A 23996-nucleotide genomic window follows, 5' to 3' on the forward strand; every position below is an offset into this window, starting at 1 on the left:
TGTCAGTAAAGCCGGTTCTGTAATCAGTAGTAAATCTTTATCACGTGCTTTCAGATGGAGCAGCATTTACTACTGTCACAAATTCAGCCTCTGTGGCTCCCTCCGATCACCACCAGAGGGAACCATCACCGGAGTACTGAGCGATCCCTTCGGACTCCAGTTCCCACAATGCTCCATGCCAGAGTCTAATCACCTGCACAGGTGTTTCCTATTTGCCCGGTCTATTTAAACTGTGCCTTCCCTGCTCTCATTGCGAAGTCTTGTTTTGCCTTGCAGACATTTCTGAGCGTTTACCCTGTGTTGTATACCTGTTGATTACCTGGACTGTTTACCCGTTTACGATTGCTTGCTGCCTACCTATTCTGACCCTGCCTGCCTTGTTGACTCATGCCATTGGTTGTCTGCCGCCTGCCTCGACCCTGATTACGAACACTGTTTATGATTCTGCTGTTCCATCTGAAAGCATGTGAAAATAGCACATTTAATATCATATTTTTACTCCAAACTCACTTCATAACGTCAGTCGAGTGTTTGAAGTAAATCTTTCTGTGAGATGATGTGGCTTCTTACACAGAATAAGGCACGCAACATATTTCGGCTATGTCGATTAGCATTGCATTATTATATACTTTATTATAATAAACATTATAATGCGACGAACTCCGACAAACCATATATTGTCGTAGTCGTGTGTTTATTAGTCAAGTCGAATCAGTGAAAGCAGTTAAATCTTCTGTTTATTCAGCAACTGCTATAGGGATTTCCCGGATTTCGTCTGCAAGGCGTATTTGGAGTTTCAGCGCGAGAGTGCCCTCTGGCCTTCTGATGGAGATTTACTTCTGATCACAGAACCGTGCTTCACTGAAAGATACGCATGACAATCGCAGCTTCTGCCTAATTGCATTTATCACCTTTGCGATTTAATTTCGATTAATCGTGCAGCCCTATGTTGTACTTTTCATATTATTAGTTGCTATATACTGCAAAACTACAGCGCTTCCAGCGCTTTTTTATGGAGCTGTCAACACTGGAAACTCTGACAGCATGCAATCAGTTGTCGAACACCCTATTCATATATAAAACAAAGCCATGTTATTAAATTGTATATATAAAATTATTTGTGTTTGTGTTTTTCCAGATTTATTCGTTGCATCCATTGCATCTGAAAATTACTTTATCAAGCCTACATATCTACACTAGAAGTCTACATAATTTAAATAAATCAGTATTCAGAAACAGGTGCTGTTAAACAGGTGCCGTTATTTTTTTCAAAGTGAATTTGCATTACTTATTTGAAAAAAGTAACTCTTATATTACATTACTAGCTTCTTGAAAAAAGTAATCTGATTACTTAACTTGCATTACATGTAAAGCGTTAACCCCCCGACACTGATAAAAAAGTGGCAAACCACACAAAACTAAAAAAGAAAAAAGATATTTAAGTATTCATATTCTGTAGATGTACAGACAAAGCACGTTTTCGAGAAAGTTCAGTAAGTAGAAGGAGCTTTGTGCACCAGTCCTTGATTGGTCTTTCGATCAACGTTTTATTATATGAAGAGATGAATGAGGTTGAGATGTCTGCAGGTAGGTGGTATTTTCAAAGGGCAAAGCTAGATGCAAAAGAGGAGTGAGATTTGGGGATTGGGGGCTGAACGAATATGCCTGTACCAGCATTTAGCAGAGATCAGTGACTATTATATAAGACACCCTGCTGTGCCACTGCAAATTGACCAGCTGACCTTTCCACAATTATAGTTTTTGATGTATTAAAATGGTACAGTGGGAGTTAAATCTATATGAATTATGAATGGGCCCCCTGTATTAACAAGTGTAGAGGAAAGGCTGTTATTCGCGCCTCCTAACTCTCAGACTTCATTAAGGTGCCTCGTAATATGGGAAACGAGTCATTTGATGCCATTGTTATTCAGTTTTGGGTGGCTAAATTACACTGCAGGATAGCACTAACAGAAACAGGGCTTTATTTCTTTGTTGTTCTTCCTGCTTCTTGCTGCTTATTCACTTGTGTTGTGTTTTCAGAAAGAAAGACTGGCCCAAGTCCGCAAGCAGGTCTCCAGGGATGAGCACGAAAAACGGCACCTGGGGAACTACAGGTAGGGAAGCCGCTTTGACGATTGTTATCCTGTAAGAATGCCCGCTTACACCTGTGGGGTCTCTTGTGGCTTGGTTTGGGATGTGACGGTATGAAACAATTTCTTAGGTTCTCATGTGAGGACAAAACAAGGACAAGAGTTGTTCTAAAACTTTCCACCTTCGTAGGCAGAAAAGGGAGATAGTAAGGCACCAATGCATGTTCGAATCCAGTGTTTGGGCAACATTCTGTTTATTAATATAAGTGAAAATTTATTTGCAGGATTTGTGTTTACATTTGTGCTTTATCCCTGTAAAGACATGTGAAGAAAAGTAATAAAATATTATTAATGAATTTATACATACAAACAGAACATGCATACGTGTAGGTCAAAGCTGAAAATATCCCCCCCCCCAAAAAAATCTGGCATATTTTAGAACCATAATCATTAGATGTCATTAAAAGACTCTAAATAAGGATCGCAGTGCAATCCCCATTGTAATTTGAAATCTTTACCAATATTTGCCACTATTCTTTAAAGCACTAAATTTTGCCAATTTTTTCTGGCAAGATAATTTTTTTAAAGAATTAAAATATAAGAACATTTGGAGTGATCACTTTTTCTTTGATATATTTTTAATAAGTACAGGTCAGAATAAGTATGTTGGTTCATTTTTACATAAATATATGTTATGCTGAATGACGATGGAACATGATTTGACCCATATTTTGCCTTTTTATTTTCACAAAAGTTATTTGAAACATTAAAGTAGACACTTTACTTGCATTTAATATGCTTTCTATGTATATAAAATCACTTTTGTAAAATTTAATTCAATGTGGTCACCAAAATGAGACATCTTGTCTTTGACCCACATACAAGGCCAAACTAAACTATAGACAACATTATTGAAAACATGTAATTAAATAAAAAATTTATTTGCAGGCTTAAATACATTTTTTACCTCAGTTATGACTGGTAGTTTGAGAGCCCTGGCCTAGAAGAACCAAACATTATCAGTATTTTTATATATTATTTCTGTCTGAGATTGCTTGCTTCAGGACATCAAACAACTTCAGGTTGCTACTTTAATGACTTCTAAAGAAGTTTTGTAAAGAAGCCAAATGCATCAGCAGCCAAATGCTTCTTGCTTGTATTACGTTTGTCGTTTGTTACATTCAAATTCAGACACTAGGATCTGCCAAACGAAGACCTGCCATTAAGACTTGATTAACCTGACCTCATTACACAAGCATCTTGACTAACCCTTAGTATTTACCATAGAGGGTGGCTTCATCATAGAGAAATTGCAGCATTTAGCATGTGATTTGCTGTGATTTTTCACTTAGAAAAAAATTGAAAATAAAAAATGCGGGCACCTCGTAATTGCTCCTTAATACGGAGCCTCCACATCAGAGCCTCAGAGGAGGAATACGAAACAAATGCCTCTTCCTAAATAGGTCATTTTATGCCTATGCATTTAACTGCTTTTCTGTTCAACTCTAAATAAAAACACCCCAAAAGATGCTGAAACATGAAAAAAAAAAGTGCTTGAGGTTTGTGGGTCAGACCCAGATTTCAACATGTGCCATATGCCGAAGACTAAGCCCACTTACTCTTACTAGATTACTTCTCCCACACAAGTTTGTCCATCATGCTTGTAGCTCTTAATGGATTTGGGGTGGCTTATCGTCTGATCTGAACATTTACATTTACTTGAGCTTTTGATTATGTTGAAGCCGGAATCCAAAAGAGCTGTTTTAAATGTCACACGCCAAGTGACTTTTAGTTTATTAGGCTGAAATGTGGTAATATGGGAGGAAAAACGAGTCGTTTGTGGTCGTGCCCCCATCATTTTGGTCAGTGGTTCTCAAATGGTGGGTCAGACTGTTCTAAAAAAATGAAAGAACAATGCTAAATGCAAAATAAATGCAACGGTAACACTTTAGAATAGGGAACACATATTGACTATTAACTAAGAGTGTTGCCTGAACAAACTCTTAATTTGCTGCTTATTAATAGTTAGTAAGGTAGTTGATAAGTTTAGGTATGGGGTGGATTAAGGGATCTAAAATATGGTCATGCATAATAAGTTATTAATATGTGCTTTATAAGTACTAATAAACAGCCAATATGATAGTAATATGCATGCTAATAAGCAGTGTTGGGAAAGTTACTTTGGAAATGTAAAAGGTTACAGATTACAAGTTACCCTATTTAAAATGTAATAAGTAGTATAACTATTTCAATTACTTTATTAAAGTAATGCAACTGATTACATTTGATTACTTTTTGATTACTTTTCAAAATTTCTAACAAATGTTTTCAAATGTTAATCATTTTGAAACATTAAAAGTAGGCAGGGTTAACCTTGCAGTGGTACTCAACACTCATTACTGTAATGAGGTTAAATACAGATTTAAATCCATAACAAGATATAGTTTAATAGCCATGACACTGTTTTTGAAATCAAATCTTTGCATAGCTATGACAGAAAACACAGGCATTAATCTTAAAAAAAAAAGCAAATACATAAACCCAAATAGGAAATAAAATCGTATAACGTATTATCGTATAACGTGTCCTATTCTGTCTCCTGAACTCCTGAAACATTGGTGTCTCATATTTTAGAGCAGTCAATGCAATTTGGGAAATGAATCAATTAAATCTGTATGTGGGTGTGTGTGAAAATATTCAAATGTAACCCCTTTGTAATCTTTAAAATTTTCATAAGTAACTGTAATTTAATTACACATTTTTTCTCAGTAACTGTAACTGATTACATTACATTTATTTTGAAATTAAATTACGTAATTCCTTTACATGCAACTAGTTACTCCCCAACACTGCTAATAAGCAACTAATTAATAGCGAGAATTGGTCCTTAAAATAAAGTGTTACCAATGCAACTAACCGTAAAATGTGTTAAGATATGATTGCAAAATAAATAAATAGTCTTATTACACAGTTTTCTGGAATACTTGATGCTGATTGGTCAAATGCTGCATTCTGCAGTCAAATATTCTCGATTTATTTATTTGGTAAGTAGTCAGCATTAATAAGCAGGATACTTCTTGCATTCTGACAATCACTATTGCGAAATAAACCGCTTCAGGATGGTGTAATCCAACTGTACGGTATTTTGGCACAAATACATTTATCACTGGTTAAACATCTAAAACGAATACAATATTAAGCCCATTGTTTGTGTTCAAATGCTTTTTTCTTCAAGAATGGACATATCTTTTTCAAGTCAGTTACATAAAAACATAAATTGTTCTAATTTGAATCCAAAACGTAAGATTGATTACACTTTGAATAACTGCTAGTTGGTCAGACTAGTTCTTAAAAACACTCAGTCTTAATGCACAATCTTAACAGTTTTTTTTATATTCAGTGTATCATGTGGCATCTTATGTGTAATTCATGGTAATATGGTAGCACTTTACAACAAGGTTTGTTTCATTAACATTAGATCACTACAGTTAACAGGAACTAACAATGAAAAATACTTCTAAAGCAATTTTTAATCTTAGTTAATGTTATTTTCAGCATTTATCAACATTTAGTTCAACAGTACATTATTATCAATCAAAAGTTATATCTGGTCATATCATTAATGGACCTGAGCTAACATGAACTAACAATGAAAAGTTGTGGTTTTGGTCACCCTTTAGTTTGGGGATCAAATCTCACTATTAACTAACTATTAACTATGACTTTTGCCTCAATAAACTCTTAATTTGCCACTTATTAGTAGTAAGTTAGTTGTTAAGTTTAGCTATGGGGTAGTGTTAAAGGGATCTAAAATATGGTCATGCAGAATAAGGCATTAATGTGTGCTTTATGAGTACTAATAAACAGCCAATATGCTAGTAAAATGCATGCTAATAAGCAACTAGTTAATAGTGAGAATTGGTCCCTAAACTAAAGTGTTACCGTGTTTTTATTAACTAAAAAATATAATGTTCATTGCTGAAATGTAAATTGTTACCAGTAATATTAATACATTTCAGGGCTTTGTTTGCATAATCTTGATACTGTAGCAGCCAGCCATCTGATGTCTGAAGTAAAATCTGGGTCCTGAAGCACAGCCAGTTGCTGGTTTTGATTATATCCCTGACCCAATATGGCACTGATCTGAAGATTCATCACACAGATATAGACAAAGGTTTACACGTCTCTGGCTTTTGTTTAGTCTTAACGTCTAATATAAAGACACGTTAATTAATCATTAATATATACACAGCATTAATGGACAAATGCATGTGTGAAAAGAACTGAGGTTTGTTTAAGTGATTAGAAAAGCATGCAGACCAGGCCGTTAAATCAGATAATCAGATAAAGCTCTCTCTCTCTCTCTCCCTCTCTCCGTACAGATGTATTTACCCCCCAGATGACAAGCTGCTCTTGGAGAAATATGAGAGTCTCCTTTCAGCTGCCTTTCAGACATTCCTCGCTGGGCGAGCAGCTTCACTTCAAAAGGAAATTAATAATCCACTGAAACGAATGAAGGCATGTATCTGAGATGCAACCAGACAATCTTTTGCTCTTTTTCCTTCTTTTTATTCTCCCTACTACTTCTTTCTACTACTTATTCTTTTGCATTTAAAATAAGAATTGCGGAAGTGTATTTTACTTCCTAACTCTTGTTGTGGCCATCTGTTTTTCGTTAGTGTAGTTGAAGGCAACCATCAGTATCTTTCATGAGCTACAGACATGAATGATACCTCAAATCATGTGGTTTGTTGTGGAGAGGGGTGCTGTTACTATAAGACTTTTGCCTAGTAGATGGTAAATCTAGCCCATTGACTGACTGTGATGGCCATACAGAATCTAGACCATCAGTGTTGAGAAAGCTATTTGGAAAATGTTGGTTTTCAAACTACCAGCTTCTCATGATTTAAGATTTTAACTATAGCAGGGCTTGCAACATTTCAAAATCCCTAGTAGCCCTTCGGGCAAGCATTCTTCAGATTTTGGTAGCCCAAAAATTAATTTAACTAGCCCAAATAAAAGATATTGTATTTTTTCTTCAAATAACAAGTCAAGAGATTAGGGCTGCAACGGATCACAAATCTCACAGTTCAGATTATATTACATTATCATATCACATTTTGAGTCACACATTTTTCAGATGAGCAAAAAAAACATGGTTCTTTATTATTTAAGTAACACCTATTATTTAAAGAACAATTTACTACTTCGATACCACAGCAAAAACTAGTAGCATATAGGGATGTAACGATTCACTCAACTCACGATGCGATATAATTCACGATACTGATTTCACAATACAATTTTCTCACAATATCTTTTTTAACAAAATTAGATTTAAGACAGATTTAAAAAATGTGTCCTTTTGTTATTTCTCAGACCAAAAGGCTGCACATTAATTTGTGAAATTGAAAATGCCAAACAATATACTAACTTAAAATTTAAAATCAAATAAATAAATAATACAAATAAAAGAAATTTCTCCATGCAAGTAAACTGTTTTGCCTGTGTATTTTAATCACAATCCAAACAAAGATGCTGCATACATGTTATTTAGATTGTGAAATTTGAAACAAAAACAAAATTGTCTGATTTTAGCTTTGTGATACTACATAAAAAATATGGACGAAACAAAAACAGCAGATGGGCTGAATGAGACTCAAATGTCACTCTCTGACAGCAGGTGGCGCTTAAACAGCAGGTATTTATATGCTGCTGCCCCTTTAAGACCGAATGCACGGATCCAATATAATAATGCACGTGCAATTTCTTTCTCCACTGTTTACGTTCATTTAAGACATGAAAATACTTGCAGAGATAGTTATTTTGAGATAATTTTGCGTGTATGTGTCCATTCAAACGAAAGAGGAATCAATTCTGTGTTCGTGCTCTGCCTGAAACGCCGTTCTGTTTCTGCGCACTTTGAGCGTGTGTACGCGAGCACCGAGCTGAATTCTTCATGCACATGAATGGTTTAAAACTCTTGCATGTTTAAATTGGTAAGACTTAGAAACACGTGTAAATGATAAACTATGATCCGTTTCACTCCTACAAGTGAGTGAACAACGCGAATCAAGGAAGGGATTTTTATATCACTATTCAAGATAGCCCGTCGGGCAGGGCAGTGATACATTTTGGTAGCCCGACTGGAAAACACAATAGCCCCGGGACGTCGGGTTAGCGATTTTGCAAGCCCTGTATAGTCAAGCTAGCTTTTTTGAAAAAGTAGTTTGCGACACTACAAGATACAAAAAACAAAACAAAAAAACATTGCCAGATACACTGAATACAGCCAACTACAGTTGAATTTGTCTGGTACAAAACAGCGAGGATCTATAGAAATCCTCAATAAAAAATCGAAATATTAAATAAAATTTAAAATAAGAATAAAGTCACATTGTGAAATATAAAGTTGCATTTGCAAGATATAAATACACAGTTGAAAAGTAAACTGCCTTTCCACTCCACTTCCATCTAAAACAAACGGTAAGCAGCAGACTGGAAGTTATTAATTTCCAATGGAGAATAATACGACCGTATGTGTATGCAGAAATTTCACCTTCGTTTTGAGTTTTGGATGCTCTGAAATATTTAAACTTCTGCATCTAAACTGTACACAACCATCCGATATGAAACTGTGAACGTGAGGTCAGAATTACCAGTATTTTTCCACTGAAGCGATATTCTTTAAATACTCTTTTCTGTAAAATGCCAGTTATGAATAATTCTTTTATAAATATTAAAGAATTACTTATGTGGATTAGCTCTAGAAAACCTACTGTTTTTCTTTCAAATTTATTGGGTGTCATTTGTTTTGCTGGATATATTCATGCATTATATTCAATCATTCATTCAAATCATTCATTTTACCATGGTACATAAGAGGAGGGTGACAGTTCATGACTGATTTGAAAGTTCCATGTGAAATGCAACAATCGTATGCAAATGTCAGAGGCAGTGGAAAGGCTTAAAATCTAAAATTGTAATTATGAGAAATGTCACAATTGTGAGATATAAAGTCTGAGAAATATAAAAACCTTTTATAAAATCTAAAGTCAGTTGTGGGAAATTAAGTTGCAATTGTGAGATAAAATGTTGCAGTTTCTTTAGGCAGAAATGGATTTCAGTAAGGATCTCGATGAGGGTGACAGCATGAAACCATATTTAACCAGACTGATTTACTCTAAAAATAACAATGTATGTAACTGACCTAAAACTTTACCATTTGCCTAAATATGTTATTTTGTAAATACATATTATACATGAATACATTTTGTAATATTAAATATATACAGTAATAATGCCGTACAATTGAAGAGTTCAGATGCAAAAGCCTCTTAAGTGGCATCTGAAATTTTCCTCTAAAATTAGCATTTTTATCAGGCTCCTTTGTTTAGGTTCAGTCATTTTACTTTAATGACAATGTATAGGTCATTTTCTATGCCATTAAAGTGAAATAAATAAACTAATGTATGTAACTGACCTAAAACTTTACCATTTGCCTAAATATGTTATTTTGTAAATACATATTATACATGAATACATTTTGTAATATTAAATATATACAGTAATAATGCCGTACAATTGAAGAGTTCAGATGCAAAAGCCTCTAAGTGGCATCTGAAATTTTCCTCTAAAATTAGCATTTTTATCAGGCTCCTTTGTTTAGGTTCAGTCATTTTACTTTAATGACAATGTATAGGTCATTTTCTATGCCATTAAAGTGAAATAAATAAACATAAATATAGGAGCCTGATAAAAATGCTAATTTTAGAAGAAAATTTCAGTCGGCACTTAGAGGCATTTGCATCTGAACTCTTAAATTGTTTATGCGGGAATTAAAATCCAGAGAAAAAAAAATTTAATTATGTAATATTTTAAAAGCTTTATTAGCTTTAAATACAAATCATCCCACTGCATTTCTGAGCAGTTTCTCTTTTTTTATGAAAGCGCCTGTTCTAAGATTCTCTATTCAGCTGGAGTTCATTATTGTGCTGCGCAACCTCTCTGAAACCTCTGGATGTTCTTTTTAAAGGGATTTTCAAGGCCGGATCTGTGTACCCATGCATATGAATGAGGCATATTGTTGGAAGGGTTCCGTCCTCATAGCACACATTGATGGAGTCTGAAATCTGACTTCGGAGTGGGGTTGCGCATGAGTTTGAATGGAGATGGTTGTTAGGCAGGTTGTAGGTTTGAGCCGGGAGCCGTCTGGTGATGTGGCAGGGGAGCGTGTGAGCCGTTTCCTACGGCGCTAGTGTCTGGCTTATTTGGGAAAGATTCAAGAGCACAGAGTTTGTGCCATTGCCATGTGGTCTTTGACCTTCCTGTCCGTCAGTTTGTTAATGTCGCTTCAGTCTTTCAGCAACCCTGAGCTTTTAACATTAGTCTACGGTCTGTCTACACCTCACAAATTTACAAAGAGTTGGGAAAATTACTCAAAATAAGTCATTAGTATTACTAATTGCTAATTACTTTTTCTAGTTTTTTATGGGAATTCTTTACTAATTGCTCTGTCTAAACAATAATCACATTACGCTATACTCTGTTCTTACTGTTGCTGCCAAAATGTCTTGTTCCAAAATTACTGGATCACAATCACTGGCCAAATAGCCTATGTGATGTTTGGAAACCTGACCTACTCCATCATGTTTGAGTAAAATGAGAGAGCAGGATAAATACTCCTAAACACTAGAAGAACTAGCAACAAGAGTAAACTGTGCTGAATCTGTGTGTAGCGCTTGTCGCTCTGTATATTCTTAAGGATACGCTCATTACAAACGAGTGGCTGCAGTTTATTCTTAAGGACCCTGATCATTTCAGTCTGATCTTAACAGTACGAGAGACGTTTCAGCTTGGATTGTTTTTTTAGCTGTCACGATGTAATGCAGGCGGTGCAAAAAGGCTGTTTTTGAAAGATAGGCAGCACGAACTGGACCCGAGAGCAAGCTCACAGCTCGCAGCAAAGAACTGTTACTCATTTCACATGCAAAGGCGCATTTACATCTTAAAAGCACAGCAGCAAAAAGGGCCCGTTTAAAGCCAAGGGTCACAGAAAGGGTGGAAAATGCTCATGAAAAACTAAATTATGTCACAAAAAATTCTTATACTGTTTTTTTGGGTGGGAACAGGTCTGCTGATGACTATTTAGTTAATTTAATCTTATAGAACATTGCTCTGTTGTTTCCATGCTTTCCACATCCGCAAAAAGCACTCAGTAAAACATTAACAATGGCAAATTTCATAACAATCTAATGGTAGCAAACACTGACAAATATTGACTCGTCACTTACAGTCAGTGTGAGGTTTTTCTGGCCTTTTTTTTCTCTTCACCGACTGCTTGAACAATGAGCCTTACTCTGTATTTGGGGAAGAATGGAAGGTGGCAATGAGCAAAAGAACAGATTTTAATGCACTTAAAATCTCTCTCCATCTGAGCCAGAACAACAGATCAATGCCTGGCTTATTGAGTTACAGCTGGGATAATGTTTCTGCTTGAAAAGCATGCGACATCCGTGAAACACAGATCTCAGTAACACAGAAACACAGTAAAAAGAAAATATGTTGAAGCAAATTCAGAACTATACTGAATTCAATATTGATTCAATAAATTCTTGAGAGTGTGATGATTCAATATTCACCCAAATAGATTTATTGTTTAATATACAGCTGAAAGTGGAAGTGAAATACATAATTTAAAGACCACTGGAATTATTGATACTTTTTTATGAAAATAAATAATTGGAATCAGCATTATTAATCATACTGAATCATACTGATAATGAGTTTTACAGTGTTTAAATTAACTGGTGTTGCTTGCCTGAACCATTAATTGTAATTCTTAAAATATAATGGAAAATTAATTAGCCATGTAATCTGTAATACAAGGAAAATGTAATTTTACAGTGACCCCATACTTCAAAGTCAACAACAGAGTACTTTATTTGAAAGAAATGACAAGAAGAATTCTACATAGATTATGATGTTCCAGATTCAAAGTGTGGTTCAGATACAGTGACTTGCAAGGAGGAATGAGGTTGATTCATATTCTAGATGGATTTCTGAACTTGGGCTAAACACATGGCTTTGATTTATGCCAAGAAATAGTTTTGGTGTCATGCAACGTGCTGTTTGGATTTAGAATTTTTTCCAGAAATTACTCAATTTGATTACTCATAGTTTAGACAAGATAATAACGTGTTTAAAATATTTTGGAATTAGGAGTCCTCACTAAAATTACATTATGTGTTTGTTCCTGATTTTGCAAAGAATGAGTTAGCATATGATAGGAAAATAGCAAAAAAATGTAATCCATATGCAAATTGATATATTTTTAACAATATTTTGATTGTTAAAAGTAATCACCAATATATATATCAATATGCACTAATTTATCAACACATAGTAATAGACAGTTACTTCAGGGAATGCATTAAAACAAATGTCCAATCAATGTTTTTATTCAATTCAGTCAAACGCACAGTTTGAACTGATTCATGGACGTAAATCAAACTTCCCAATACTCCTGAAGCTTAAATGAAAGATGCTATTGAAACCTCTCTGTCTTAACTCTCTTACACTCTCTCAGTCACAAAACAAGGAATGAAGTTAACTTGCACTTCACTTATTTTCTTTTGACATTCAGTAAAATCACCAGTGAGGTGCAAAAGTGTACTAAGTACATATCCACAAGAAAATGTTATGTGAAAAATGAAGACTGTCTTCTGCTTTTGTTGGTGACGTGTTCTGCAGGAGGAAGATATCCTAGACCTCCTGGAGCAGTGTGAACTGGATGATGAGAAACTGATGGGAAAAAACTCCAAACAGAAAGGACCTAAGGTACACTGCATACACTCCAATATATACAGATATCTAGATATACTGTAGGTAAACAAAGACATTCATATTCATATTTTTCCTATTAATTTTCTCTTGATTGAAAAGAGTTCTCTTGAGTTCTAAGCCATGAACCAAACTAAACCAAAAAAAAAAAAAAAAAAAACAGATCTGAAGCAAATTTTTTTACTTTTATGCATTTTAACCCATAATCTTGGCATTTACAGTTAGAGCTACAGGAATACAATTCTTTGAGACTGTACTTTTATAATATCTTGTAAGAGGCAATGAATTTTGTATTCCATCTCATGCATTATGACCTAATCAAATCAAAATCATATAATGATGTAGTGCTACTTAGTACAAGTCATTGATTATAAAAAGAAGTATGGAATATAGTATACTTCAAAGTTATTGCAAATATATAAGTAGTTTGAGAATATTGGGAGAGTAATTCGATTGCATCATTCACAGTGATTCACGGGAGTCGGTGGTCATCGCTGAGCACTTTTGCCACTCTCACGGTTCTCTGACTGGTGAAACCACACTGACTTGTGGCTTCACAAAAGAGTATCGCCCAACAAAGGCAAAACGCAGTAACTACAACAACAACAACAATAATGGAGTGTTTTGACAGAGTTTATAAAAATGTTCATACTCCACTCATTCTAGGTCTGTTTTGAAAGTTTTCCTTACAATTCTATGTAACCATGGAGAAAATGAATGGGTTTTGCTTGCTCAACCTATTGGAAATAACATTTTATAGTCCCTTTCTATTTTTGAGGTGAATTATAATCCAGGCATGAGATTTCATGATGAGTTTTCATGAAATTCCCTCATAGTGATGCTACAGACAGTTACAGATACTGTATGGCATGAAATGCTATTAATTGGTTCCCTTTTGACTTAGCAGAATGTAGGTTTCATTTCAGCAGTATCTGCTCTGATGGATTGGAACACTCTAACAGTGCCATTACAGGGCCATCTAGAATAACCTGACTAGACGGAAATTAAGCAATTGAAACAGTCACAAGCAGTTCCTCTTAAATATGCCAAGAAGAGCAGAATCTGGATTCTTTCAAAACTCTGTTGGAGATTGTCAAAAGGGTTAATTTAGACAAGCCTTTGAGCCAAATTGCAGTTGAAAAGGTGAAATTAGTGCATTCAGAAGGCTAATAGTCTGTACTTCCCAAGTGTCGGACAGATATTCGATTCATTGTTCAATACTTCTTGAAGGACATACTAGATTAGTTCCCCTGACATGCAATGTATGTGTTTCAGACCAAATGAACATGTTTCTGCAGTGACATTAATCAAGACTGGGTGCGTCAGGTGTGCATCGCTGCCACCCTTCCATTCTGCCGTCAGTGGCAAGCGTTAATTGGACTCGGGGTGAAAGCTGCAGAAGTGACATTTTTCTAGGATCTTCTCTCATCATCTCTCCCTGCGGGTGTGTTTATGTGTTTGTTTGTCTGTAGGTCCTGTCATCCATGCCTGAGAGCAGCCCAACACCCCGAGGGCACAGGGACCCTGAAGACTCCTCGCCCAGTTGCAGCGACAGCAGCTCTGGTTCCGACGCTGATGGAGAAGATGAGAGCAGCAGCATCATGCAAGAGAAACTCAATCGCCCCGAACGCTCCAGTGAGTTCTGTCCTTGGGTCTATGAAAGAAAGAGGTCTGGGAACCTCTCTTAGCCCTTTTTCCACAGAAAAGGTGCCGGTTTTTCTCAAAATGGCTCCAGTGCCCAATCTGGAACCCTACCAGAGAAACCATAGGTCAGGATAATGTAAAAGTTTAATTTACGCATTACAGACATAATGTTTTCAGAACAACAACAACTCGGATTGCTATTTGACAGGCACCTCATTTCTAAGCACCAGTAACTTTAAAGTAACTTTAAATTTTATGTTGGTCTGAATTTTTTTTAAATATGCATGAAATATATATGCATATATTTTTTGTTTTTGAACATAATGCAGACCATACTTATTTGATAAAAAAAAAATCAGTGAAAACAGTAATACTGTGAAATATTTAAAATAACAGTTTTGTATTATGAAATATATTAAAAAATTTAATTTATTCCTGTGATGGCTAAGCTGAATTTTTTAGCAACCAATTCTTTACTGCCACTTTTGATCAATTTAATTTATCCTTGCTAAGTTTTATTTATTTTGGAAAAATCTTACTGACCCTTACTGACTTCGTATCGTTTTTTAACAACAATAAATTCAGTAAAAAGCCACAAATATAACAATATTTAGCATCCCCCCCAAAAAATTTGACATCTTTTATCATCACAAACTGATTTTGATGCAGCTGTCAGAAGTTACATTCATTGCAATCAGTTTACAGATGTTTTTTTATTTTTATTATCATTATTATTATTTGAACACACTTCACAGTTGCATCAAACTGTTCGATGGTAGAAAACTGTAATGATTGTAATGGGAGTGATCTAGTTTTGTTTTGCGTCAGTGTTGCTGGACTGAGCTGTTGTTTTGAGAACTTTATTTGGCGTAGACATGATCTCACTACTGGACCTCTGACGTTATCTGTTCCTACTTCGAGAACAGTAGGTTGTAGGGGTCTGTTCAGTGGAAAAGCTATTTATCACCTGTGGGCTGGGACTATTAGGGTAGACTGGGAGGTTCTGGGACGTTCTGCAGCTGAACCGCTTTTATAGGTGCTATCTGTCCCTCGATGATTTCCAGATGACTGCAAGAGCAAGCGTATGACTTAAACATTTAAGCAGGCTTTTGTCTAGCCAGACACATTAAATCTTCAGTGCCGTTTGCCGAGCCAGAGCTAAATTACAGATGTAAATCTACCATAATGCATTTGTTTACCTAATTAATACATGAAACAGAGAAAATCCATCTTTTTTAATTAGGGTCACAGTATTGGCTGGCCCAGTGCAGTGGCTCTTAATTTGACTGGCTGACTGCGGCAGGTGATGTCGTGAGAGGTCCCTCGGCTCTCATGCGCTGCAGCTTTAATGAGCTTTTCTGATGTTTCAGTCCACTGGTTTAAAGGGAGACTGGACGCTCAGCTCGGGGAAAGCACAGGTTAGGGAGAAGTTCAGAGGAGCACTTCTGGTGTAGCTTGAAAACTGTGCAAACAAGCCTCGAAAAATGTTTGTTTTAAAGTAAAAATTTTTTTAGAAGCAGAGTGTTCCTTGGAGTCCAGCAGCTCAAACATCCCACGCATAGTCTTTATACTATATATGTACTGTATACAGTAGTTTGTAAGCTGCTCTCACTATTACTCCATGTGACGTTTTAGCAGTGTGGCTCTGATAAGGGATTTTTCACAAATATGGTTAAAAAAAAAAAATATATATATATATATATGTGTATAATTATTATTCTTTTTCAATAAATGGTCATTAAAGGAGTTGCTAAACGTAAAAAAAAAAACTTCAGGACAAAAATGCCATTTTTGCAACCCTCTTACATAAATTAAAGAAATGTCTAAAAACCGTTTAAAACTAAAATGTGTGTAATTTAATCATTTTCTTACTATAAACAATTAACAGACCTATTTAAATTACATTATAATATTTGAAATTAAATAAACACAATTTTATTTATTTATTTATCAATAATAGGATGATAACATGGTTGAATGATTGAGCATGAATTTATTCAACTGTACAATTATGATGGTTGTATAAAAATGTTAAATAAATAAAAAAATCAGTGATACTGTTGACTTCCCTCATTGCACTAAAAGAGTACAAATGCACTTCCTTAACTTGAGTTTCACAGTCTTACGCAATATTTTTAATAGGGGAAAATCATGTTACAGGGTTGTGCACAAAATGTGGGATACAGCTAAATATAATGATTCTGGTAATTAACGTAATTTAATAATTAACAATGCTTTTCCAAAATGATTTTAACAGTTAGTTTTAAACAGCTTAAATCATAATTTTGTTTTAATTATTGGAAACAGGAAAGAAGGTAATAGATTCAGAAAGTGTCAAACTGGGGTGGGACAGGCCAAAATGTTATGCTATGATAATTTTATGTTTATAGTTCAATAATGGAGCACCAGTTTGTACCCTATTTTTGGAAAGTGCCATAGATTGTGCAGTATATTGATTATCCATGCCTGACACAGTGAAAAGCCATGACTAGCTGCTGAAAGAAGGACAAAGCAGCAAGCTGACAGGCTTATTTGGTGTGTGAGGGGCCGCTGGTGATTGGGTTGCTGCCGGAGGGGGCATTGGGCTATTCTGGGGTGACATTGTTTGCCCCCTTTGCCCCATACTACCCTGAGGCCATCTGTGATAGTCCGAGCTAAGCTGCTATAATGCCGCATTTGGCAACTTCTTCCCTCAAGATTCACGGATGAAGCGGTGATGCCGCTGGCTAGCTCACAAACTGGAGGTCATTCAAAATCGTAAATTCGTCTGTATGTGTGTTTCAATTCACTGTCCGCCCTGAGTTGGAAACCTGACAGCCACTCAGGCCTGCAGGATGATCATATGGTGAAGTGATTCATTAAAGCCTTTTTTGTCGGTTTTTAGATTTCAGATGCTAGACTTAATTTCAAAGAGGGTGTGTGAGTGTGTTTTAAATTGAAGTCAAATGCTTTGGTTCTTTGTTTTAGGTCGTGTTCACTGGAAACCTGCCCCTAAACCAATGCGAGGTCCTTCCTCCTCGCCCAATCTTTCCGGGCTCATCCGCCGCTCCATGTCCTGTCCGCGCTCCATATCCTCTCTGACTGCGCAATCACCTACCAGTGAGACCAGGCGGCCAAAAACAGCCACTCACATGCCTAATGCATCGCCTGCGACAGCTCAAACTGCAGCCACCATGATGCAGATGACCTCGATTCGACCCCACACAGCATGTCGCTCCCATTCGCTCAGTAGAAACAGTTCTACAAACAGAGTTCCACACAGCAGCAGTCTAGGTGCCATTCATCCCAATACGGCAAGTATCGGATTTCTCTCAATCACATGCAGGGAATATTCACAAATGACCATACTACTCATTCTGTTTATGCAGTATGTGTACTGCATTTCCATATGCATTGATTACCCTGTCAAAAGATTGCATTTGTCTGAATTTGCAGTACAATGTGGAATTAAGTGTCCCGCAAAGCAATAACCTGACCTTTGATTTCCAGTTTGATGAATGAACAGGAAGTTCCAGTTCCAGCTTAAATTACACCCCAAGAAATCAGAAAATAGGGAAATATAAAGTAAATTGTGCGTAATGAAAATTAGATTTAGAGTTTTTAGATTTTTGCATTGTTATTGCAATTATTATAGTGCTTCTTGCCATTAATATATGCACATTTAAATAAAAATATTTCAGAAATAAGAATTCTAATCAGAATCACCACTGAGAATACAATTACTTCACAATTACCAATTCATTTTCTTGTTTTGATTTTGGGGAAAATTTTTTTTTTTTTTCTTTCTTTTTTTTTTTTTACTCATCAACTTCTCTTTCACATGGTCATATGTTTTCAGCATGTCAATATATGATTGGACCGAGCAAAGTAAAGAGATTTTTACATAAAATTGGCAGAATAACAATTTTTCCCCCACCAAAATGGTTTCTATAAAGCAAAAGGCTATATAGTTTTTTTAATGGGAAGTTCCAGCTTAAATTACACCCCAAGAAATCAGAAAATAGGGAAATATAAAGTAAATTGTGCGTAATGAAAATTAGATTTAGAGTTTTTAGATTTTTGCATTGTCATTGCAATTATTATAGTGCTTCTTGCCATTAATATATGCACATTTAAATAAAAATATTTCAGAAATAAGAATTCTAATCAGAATCACCACTGAGAATACAATTACTTCACAATTACCAATTCATTTTCTTGTTTTGATTTTGGGGAAAAATGTATTTATTTTTTTCTTTCTTTTTTTTTTTTTACTCATCAACTTCTCTTTCACATGGTCATATGTTTTCAGCATGTCAATATATGATTGGACCGAGCAAAGTAAAGAGATTTTTACATAAAATTGGCAGAATAACAATTTTTCCCCCACCAAAATGGTTTCTATAAAGCAAAAGGCTATATAGTTTTTTTAATGGGAAATAAGTGGAAACTAGTCATTTTGGACACTGCTATAGACACTACTGCGGGGTGTCTGTGCAGCATAGCGTAAGCATTGCCAGAGCACAGTGCACGAGTGCTGAATGGAGTTCTCTTTCGCATCGCCTTGCACCTTGAGTGCTTTTCGCGTCTTCTAATGCTTTTAAATTGATTGAATGTTTAAATTGGTAAAGCTTTAAAAACATGTGCAAATTATAAACTTTCATGAGGACACAGCAGTGCCCCGATTGGGCCAGTGACAAATCTGTCTACTGTCCTGAGTGTTTTTTACGCTGAACCCGGGCCATCAGGCAGGCCTTTCTCTTCGAGTCCTGATTATACTTGTATTTCATCCTGAACATAGACATACATATCTACACAGACACATCTATCTTTTTCTTTACCCTAGATGTCCTCTAGAGAATCTGAACAGATGTTCACAAAGATGGCTGATTTAGAGAAGATCTGGCAACACACCACCTGTGAAAATGACAAACATCATTTTTATTTTCCCATCGCTGTCCTGAGTCATTCTAATCCATCAAACAATAGATTCAACACACGCACAAACACATAATCACTCACACTGTGTTTTCATACTCTGATATTTTCTTCTCATTCTCCTACTCTTATAACCACTCTCGTTCTCTCACTCTCTCCGGGCACACCTTGGAGAGGAAAATCAGCCACATTGTGGAAAAAATTGGGAGTGTGAAGCTAAATTGGGCCTGTATTTATGGGCACATTCATCTCGTGAATACCAGCACTCCCCCTTGTTCAAACTCTCATTAAGGAATATTAATCAGGAAAACCAGCACACACACTTATGCTTTGTTTAATAAGACTTTAGATTGTGTTTAGCAAGACGGACTACTAAAGCTAAATGCACTTTTCAGAATAATTGTATATATGATCATCAAGTTAATAAGGCTTCATTTTCTAATAATGAAACCTGTTTAATTAGGATTTGTGCTCTTTCTATTCTTCTTATATTTGTATTTTGAGCTGTGTTTGTAGTTCTCTGATAAGACTCCATAGGCACATTCAGTCTTTAGAAAGTTTTTGCTCAGTATATGAAGCCTTGAATATGATAAATCTCAGGAAAACATATACAGTAATCATCAAAAGTTACAGATTCTTTAGAATAATAGTAAAAACATTCAAAACTTTGAATTTATTTATTTATTTTTTTCAAATTTAAAAAAAGCAACCAGCTTCATTAGAAACATCCTAGGATGATTTTAAAGTTCCTACAGTATGTACTGTATGCTGGGCAACTGGCTGTTTTTCCTAAACTAGCCAGTCCAACTTGGCTTTTTAATATAATATATATATAAATTATTGGAAGGCACAATTTATAGTAGGGCTGCCCTCGCCTAAAGATTTTTCTGGTCGACTAGTAGTCGTTCATTTTAAGCATTGGTCGACTAATTGCAATTTTATTTATAAATAATTTAAATCATGCTAATGAGCCTTTAATTGCCTACATAGCCTAATAAGCGCTCAAGTGCATGCATAAAGCTTGCCACAGCACACCGGCAGAAGTAATGATGATGAATGTGTCAGGGAAAAACAGTCAGATTAAACTGCATTAACATTGTAATAATCTATTGATAAACTAGTGTTTTCGGTTTAAGAGATGAATTCGGCGACACTGACTCATCATCTCCACAGTAGTGGATGCACCTGCATGCAAGTTTCATACGGATTACATAATCTGAGAGTATTTGTTTTTTCAGATTTGAATTGTTTCATTTGAAAGTAGACATTTCACTCAGTAACACTTTATTTTGATAGTCCACTATAGACATTTTACTAACAGTAAGTAACTTTGCAACTACATGTCAACTAGCAGTCATTAGAGTATTAGTAGACTGTCTGCTTAATATCTTCTAACACTTTATTTTGATGGGTCAACAACATACAACATACTGACTATCAGAAACTTTGCAAGTATATGTCAACTTATTCTACTAACCCTAATCCTACCCTGTCTACTCTTGAGAGTTAGTAGACATGTAGTTGCAAATTAATTAGAATTTGTTGACATGTCATTGACATGCAGTTACAAAGTTACTTATAGTTAGTAGAATGTCTAAAATGGACTATCGAAATAAAGTGTAACCTTTCACTCTCTTTAGATATGTTTTTCATGTCTGTAAGGCAAGTATACACGGAGTTTCATGCTCACGTTCACAGAGACCGAGACGGCAGAAAGTGCATCCTGTTTACTTTCATTATTTTACAAAACGCAATGTTTTGTTGTTATTGTGAGTGCACACAAATAAACGTAGAGGCTTTACAGATTCGAAAGATGTATTACTCTTATCCGTATAACCAAAATGACGGAGTATATTAAGAGCAAGTATCTGCTATTAGGGGGCAGCCCTAATTTACAGATCCAGCCCTTGCTGCAAAAAGGACATCACAACTACGATCGGGCATCTTCGGGGGCCTTCTCGGCGAGAAGAACACCACTCAACGAACAGTTCCACTTCAAAGCGTAGGCGTGTCTCGTAGACGGTGCTCTTGCTGAAGTGAGGGTGTCAAATACCTCTGTCTCGTAGACGGTGCTCTTGCTGAAGTGATGGTGTCAACTACCTCTTGGGGTAGGCCACTCAGAACCTCCGCGTCCCGTCCAGGGACCGGACGTGAAGTTTTCAGAGGTCTGGACACGGGTGCCAAAGGGTGCCCCATCTCTTGAGTCAGTAAATCCTTCCTCAGAGGAATCGGCCAAGGAGGGGCTGTCGCGAGGAGCATTAGTTCAGGGAACCAGGTCCGGGAAGGCCAATAGGGTGCCACCAGCAGGACCTGCTCCTCGTCCTCCCTGACCTTGCACAGCAACTGTGCCAGAAGGCTCACTGGGGGAAATGCATACTAGTGTTCCCTCGGTCAGGGCGAAGAACAACTGGCAGTGAGAGGTTTCTGGAGAGGCAAACAGGTTTACCTGAGCGGCTCCAAAACGTCCCCAAACCAGCTGGACCGTCTGGGGATGGAGTCGCTATTCTCCCGGGAGCGCAGCTCGGGACAGCTCTGTCGGCTGCCCGGTTGAGCAGCCCAGGAATGTGTAGTGGACATCGCACGACCCAGAGACCGTGCCGTAACCTTCGTCGCTCGTGTCGCGAGGTCCGCCGTGGTGCGGAGTTCTCTAACTTCCGGGTCGTGACCACCCTCGTGCAAGTCCCTCAGTGCCTTGGCCTGGTGCACTTGCAATCACGCCATAGCATGTAAGGTGGAGGCAGCTTCTCCACAGGTCGTGTAGGCATCGCTGGCCAGTCAAGTACCTACAGACCCGGGAGGGGAGGCATGGTTCTCCCTGCCGGTTGGAGGCGGTATTGGAGCAGGACACAGCTGCATCGCAACCGACCGCTCCACCGGGGGGACCCTTGTAACCCCCTAGCTGACCCACCATCGAGGGAGGAGGATCCAGCAAATCAGTTTCCGGCAGTAAAAAGGTGCCGTCCACGACCTGTTGAGCTCCTCATGCACCTCCGGGAAGAAAGGTGACCGACTGAAAGGGAACTGCAATAAATGTAATTTTTGCATGACCATTTGCTCTATTAGCAAAAGAAAATATCTAATATAGCATTTCTATGACTTTACAAAAGAGGAAAAAATAGAGAGAGATTGATTACGTTGATCAGAGGAGAGAAAGATGTCAAATTTGCTGTCACTCCCTCAGCTGTTGTATTAGAATCACAGTTTTATGTTTTTTAATGCGAAGGTAATATAACACAAAGTACAGTTATAAATGTACTGTACATTTTTTTTTCCAAAATGAAAGTATAAAAAATCTTTGCTAGAATTGTGATGCTAATAATTGTGGAAACTAATCATCACAGTCTGAGAAAATTGTTCATTACCCTTCACATACCCTTCGGTATGTTAAGCCACTACATTTATCTTGGCATGCACGTATTATCTAGTGAACAAATTATGCAACAACTTTCGACAGTATATCCTATATTGCATATACATTACAGTATGAGAGTAACATGGCTGTACCAACATATTATTAAATTAAAAAGCTAAAGGATGGGAATATTTTGCACCACGTTATATAATGACAGCCATAAAGACACAACTGAAAATGAAACAGGCAGAAAAAATTATGAAGGTAAGGATGCATCTTACCAATATAGTGCATAGTTAGGGGGTTGGCCAACAGATAAAGTTCACATTGCACTTGGCAATCAATCAATCAATCAATCAATCAGTCAGTCAGTCAGTCAGTCAGTCAGTCAATCAATCAACAAATAAACCCGCCTACAGACTGTTGAATGGTCCGTGTGTTTTACAGCTTTCTACAATATGTACAATATTTGTAAATAAAAATTATTTGTCAACATCAGATAAATTGCTTACAAATAAACCCGCCTACAGACTGTTGAATGGTCCGTGTGTTTTACAGCTTTCTACAATATGTACAGTATTTGTAAATAAAAATTATTTGTCAACATCAGATAAATTGCTTATTGTATTCAGCTGAAGACTTTAAGGTAACACTTCATTTTGATAGACCACTTCAGACATTCTACTGACTATAAGTAGCTTTGCAAGTACATGTCAGCTTATTCTACTAACCCTAACCATAACTTAACAGTCTACTAATACTCTAATGAGAGTTAGTTGACATGTATTTGCAAAGTTGCAGTAGAATGCTGTAGCCACTAAATAATACATTTTTAAAAAGCCTGGCAATGTACAAAAAGAAGAGCACAACAAAGACTAACTGAAATAGCTATAGACTAGTTTTATTTGCTGTATCTAACAATACATATAAAGCAAGACTGATTAAAAAGGCATTACAAACTTTAAACCAGGAAGTAACAATTTTCTACAGTCTAACAGGAAGAAAAATAACAAATTGCAGTGATAAGTGCATTTGTTAAGCATTCAACCCTCTATCACTGTTAGTTATTGTAAATATAATGTGGTCAAACAAATATTTATATTGAATTTATGGAATCAACGTAAACTCAGCACGCCTGAAACGACGATAGG

The 23996-nt window shown here is 36.4% G+C and overlaps 1 protein-coding gene across 1 annotated transcript in view; it reads left to right on the forward strand.

Moving 5' to 3' along the window:
- The window catches only part of ttll7 (tubulin tyrosine ligase-like family, member 7), a 105893-nt gene that overhangs the window by 60149 nt on the left and 21748 nt on the right, over positions 1-23996 (forward strand). The window contains exons 12-16 of the mRNA XM_016282099.1: positions 2041-2114; positions 6473-6608; positions 12843-12929; positions 14405-14567; positions 17544-17869. Of these exons, the coding sequence (XP_016137585.1) occupies positions 2041-2114; positions 6473-6608; positions 12843-12929; positions 14405-14567; positions 17544-17869 (786 nt within the window). The remainder of the gene's footprint in view (positions 1-2040; positions 2115-6472; positions 6609-12842; positions 12930-14404; positions 14568-17543; positions 17870-23996) is intronic.

The sequence above is a fragment of the Sinocyclocheilus grahami genome, unplaced genomic scaffold, assembly GCF_001515645.1.
Source record: "Sinocyclocheilus grahami isolate Dianchi unplaced genomic scaffold, SAMN03320097.WGS_v1.1 scaffold154.1, whole genome shotgun sequence".
Lineage (NCBI taxonomy): Eukaryota > Metazoa > Chordata > Actinopteri > Cypriniformes > Cyprinidae > Sinocyclocheilus > Sinocyclocheilus grahami.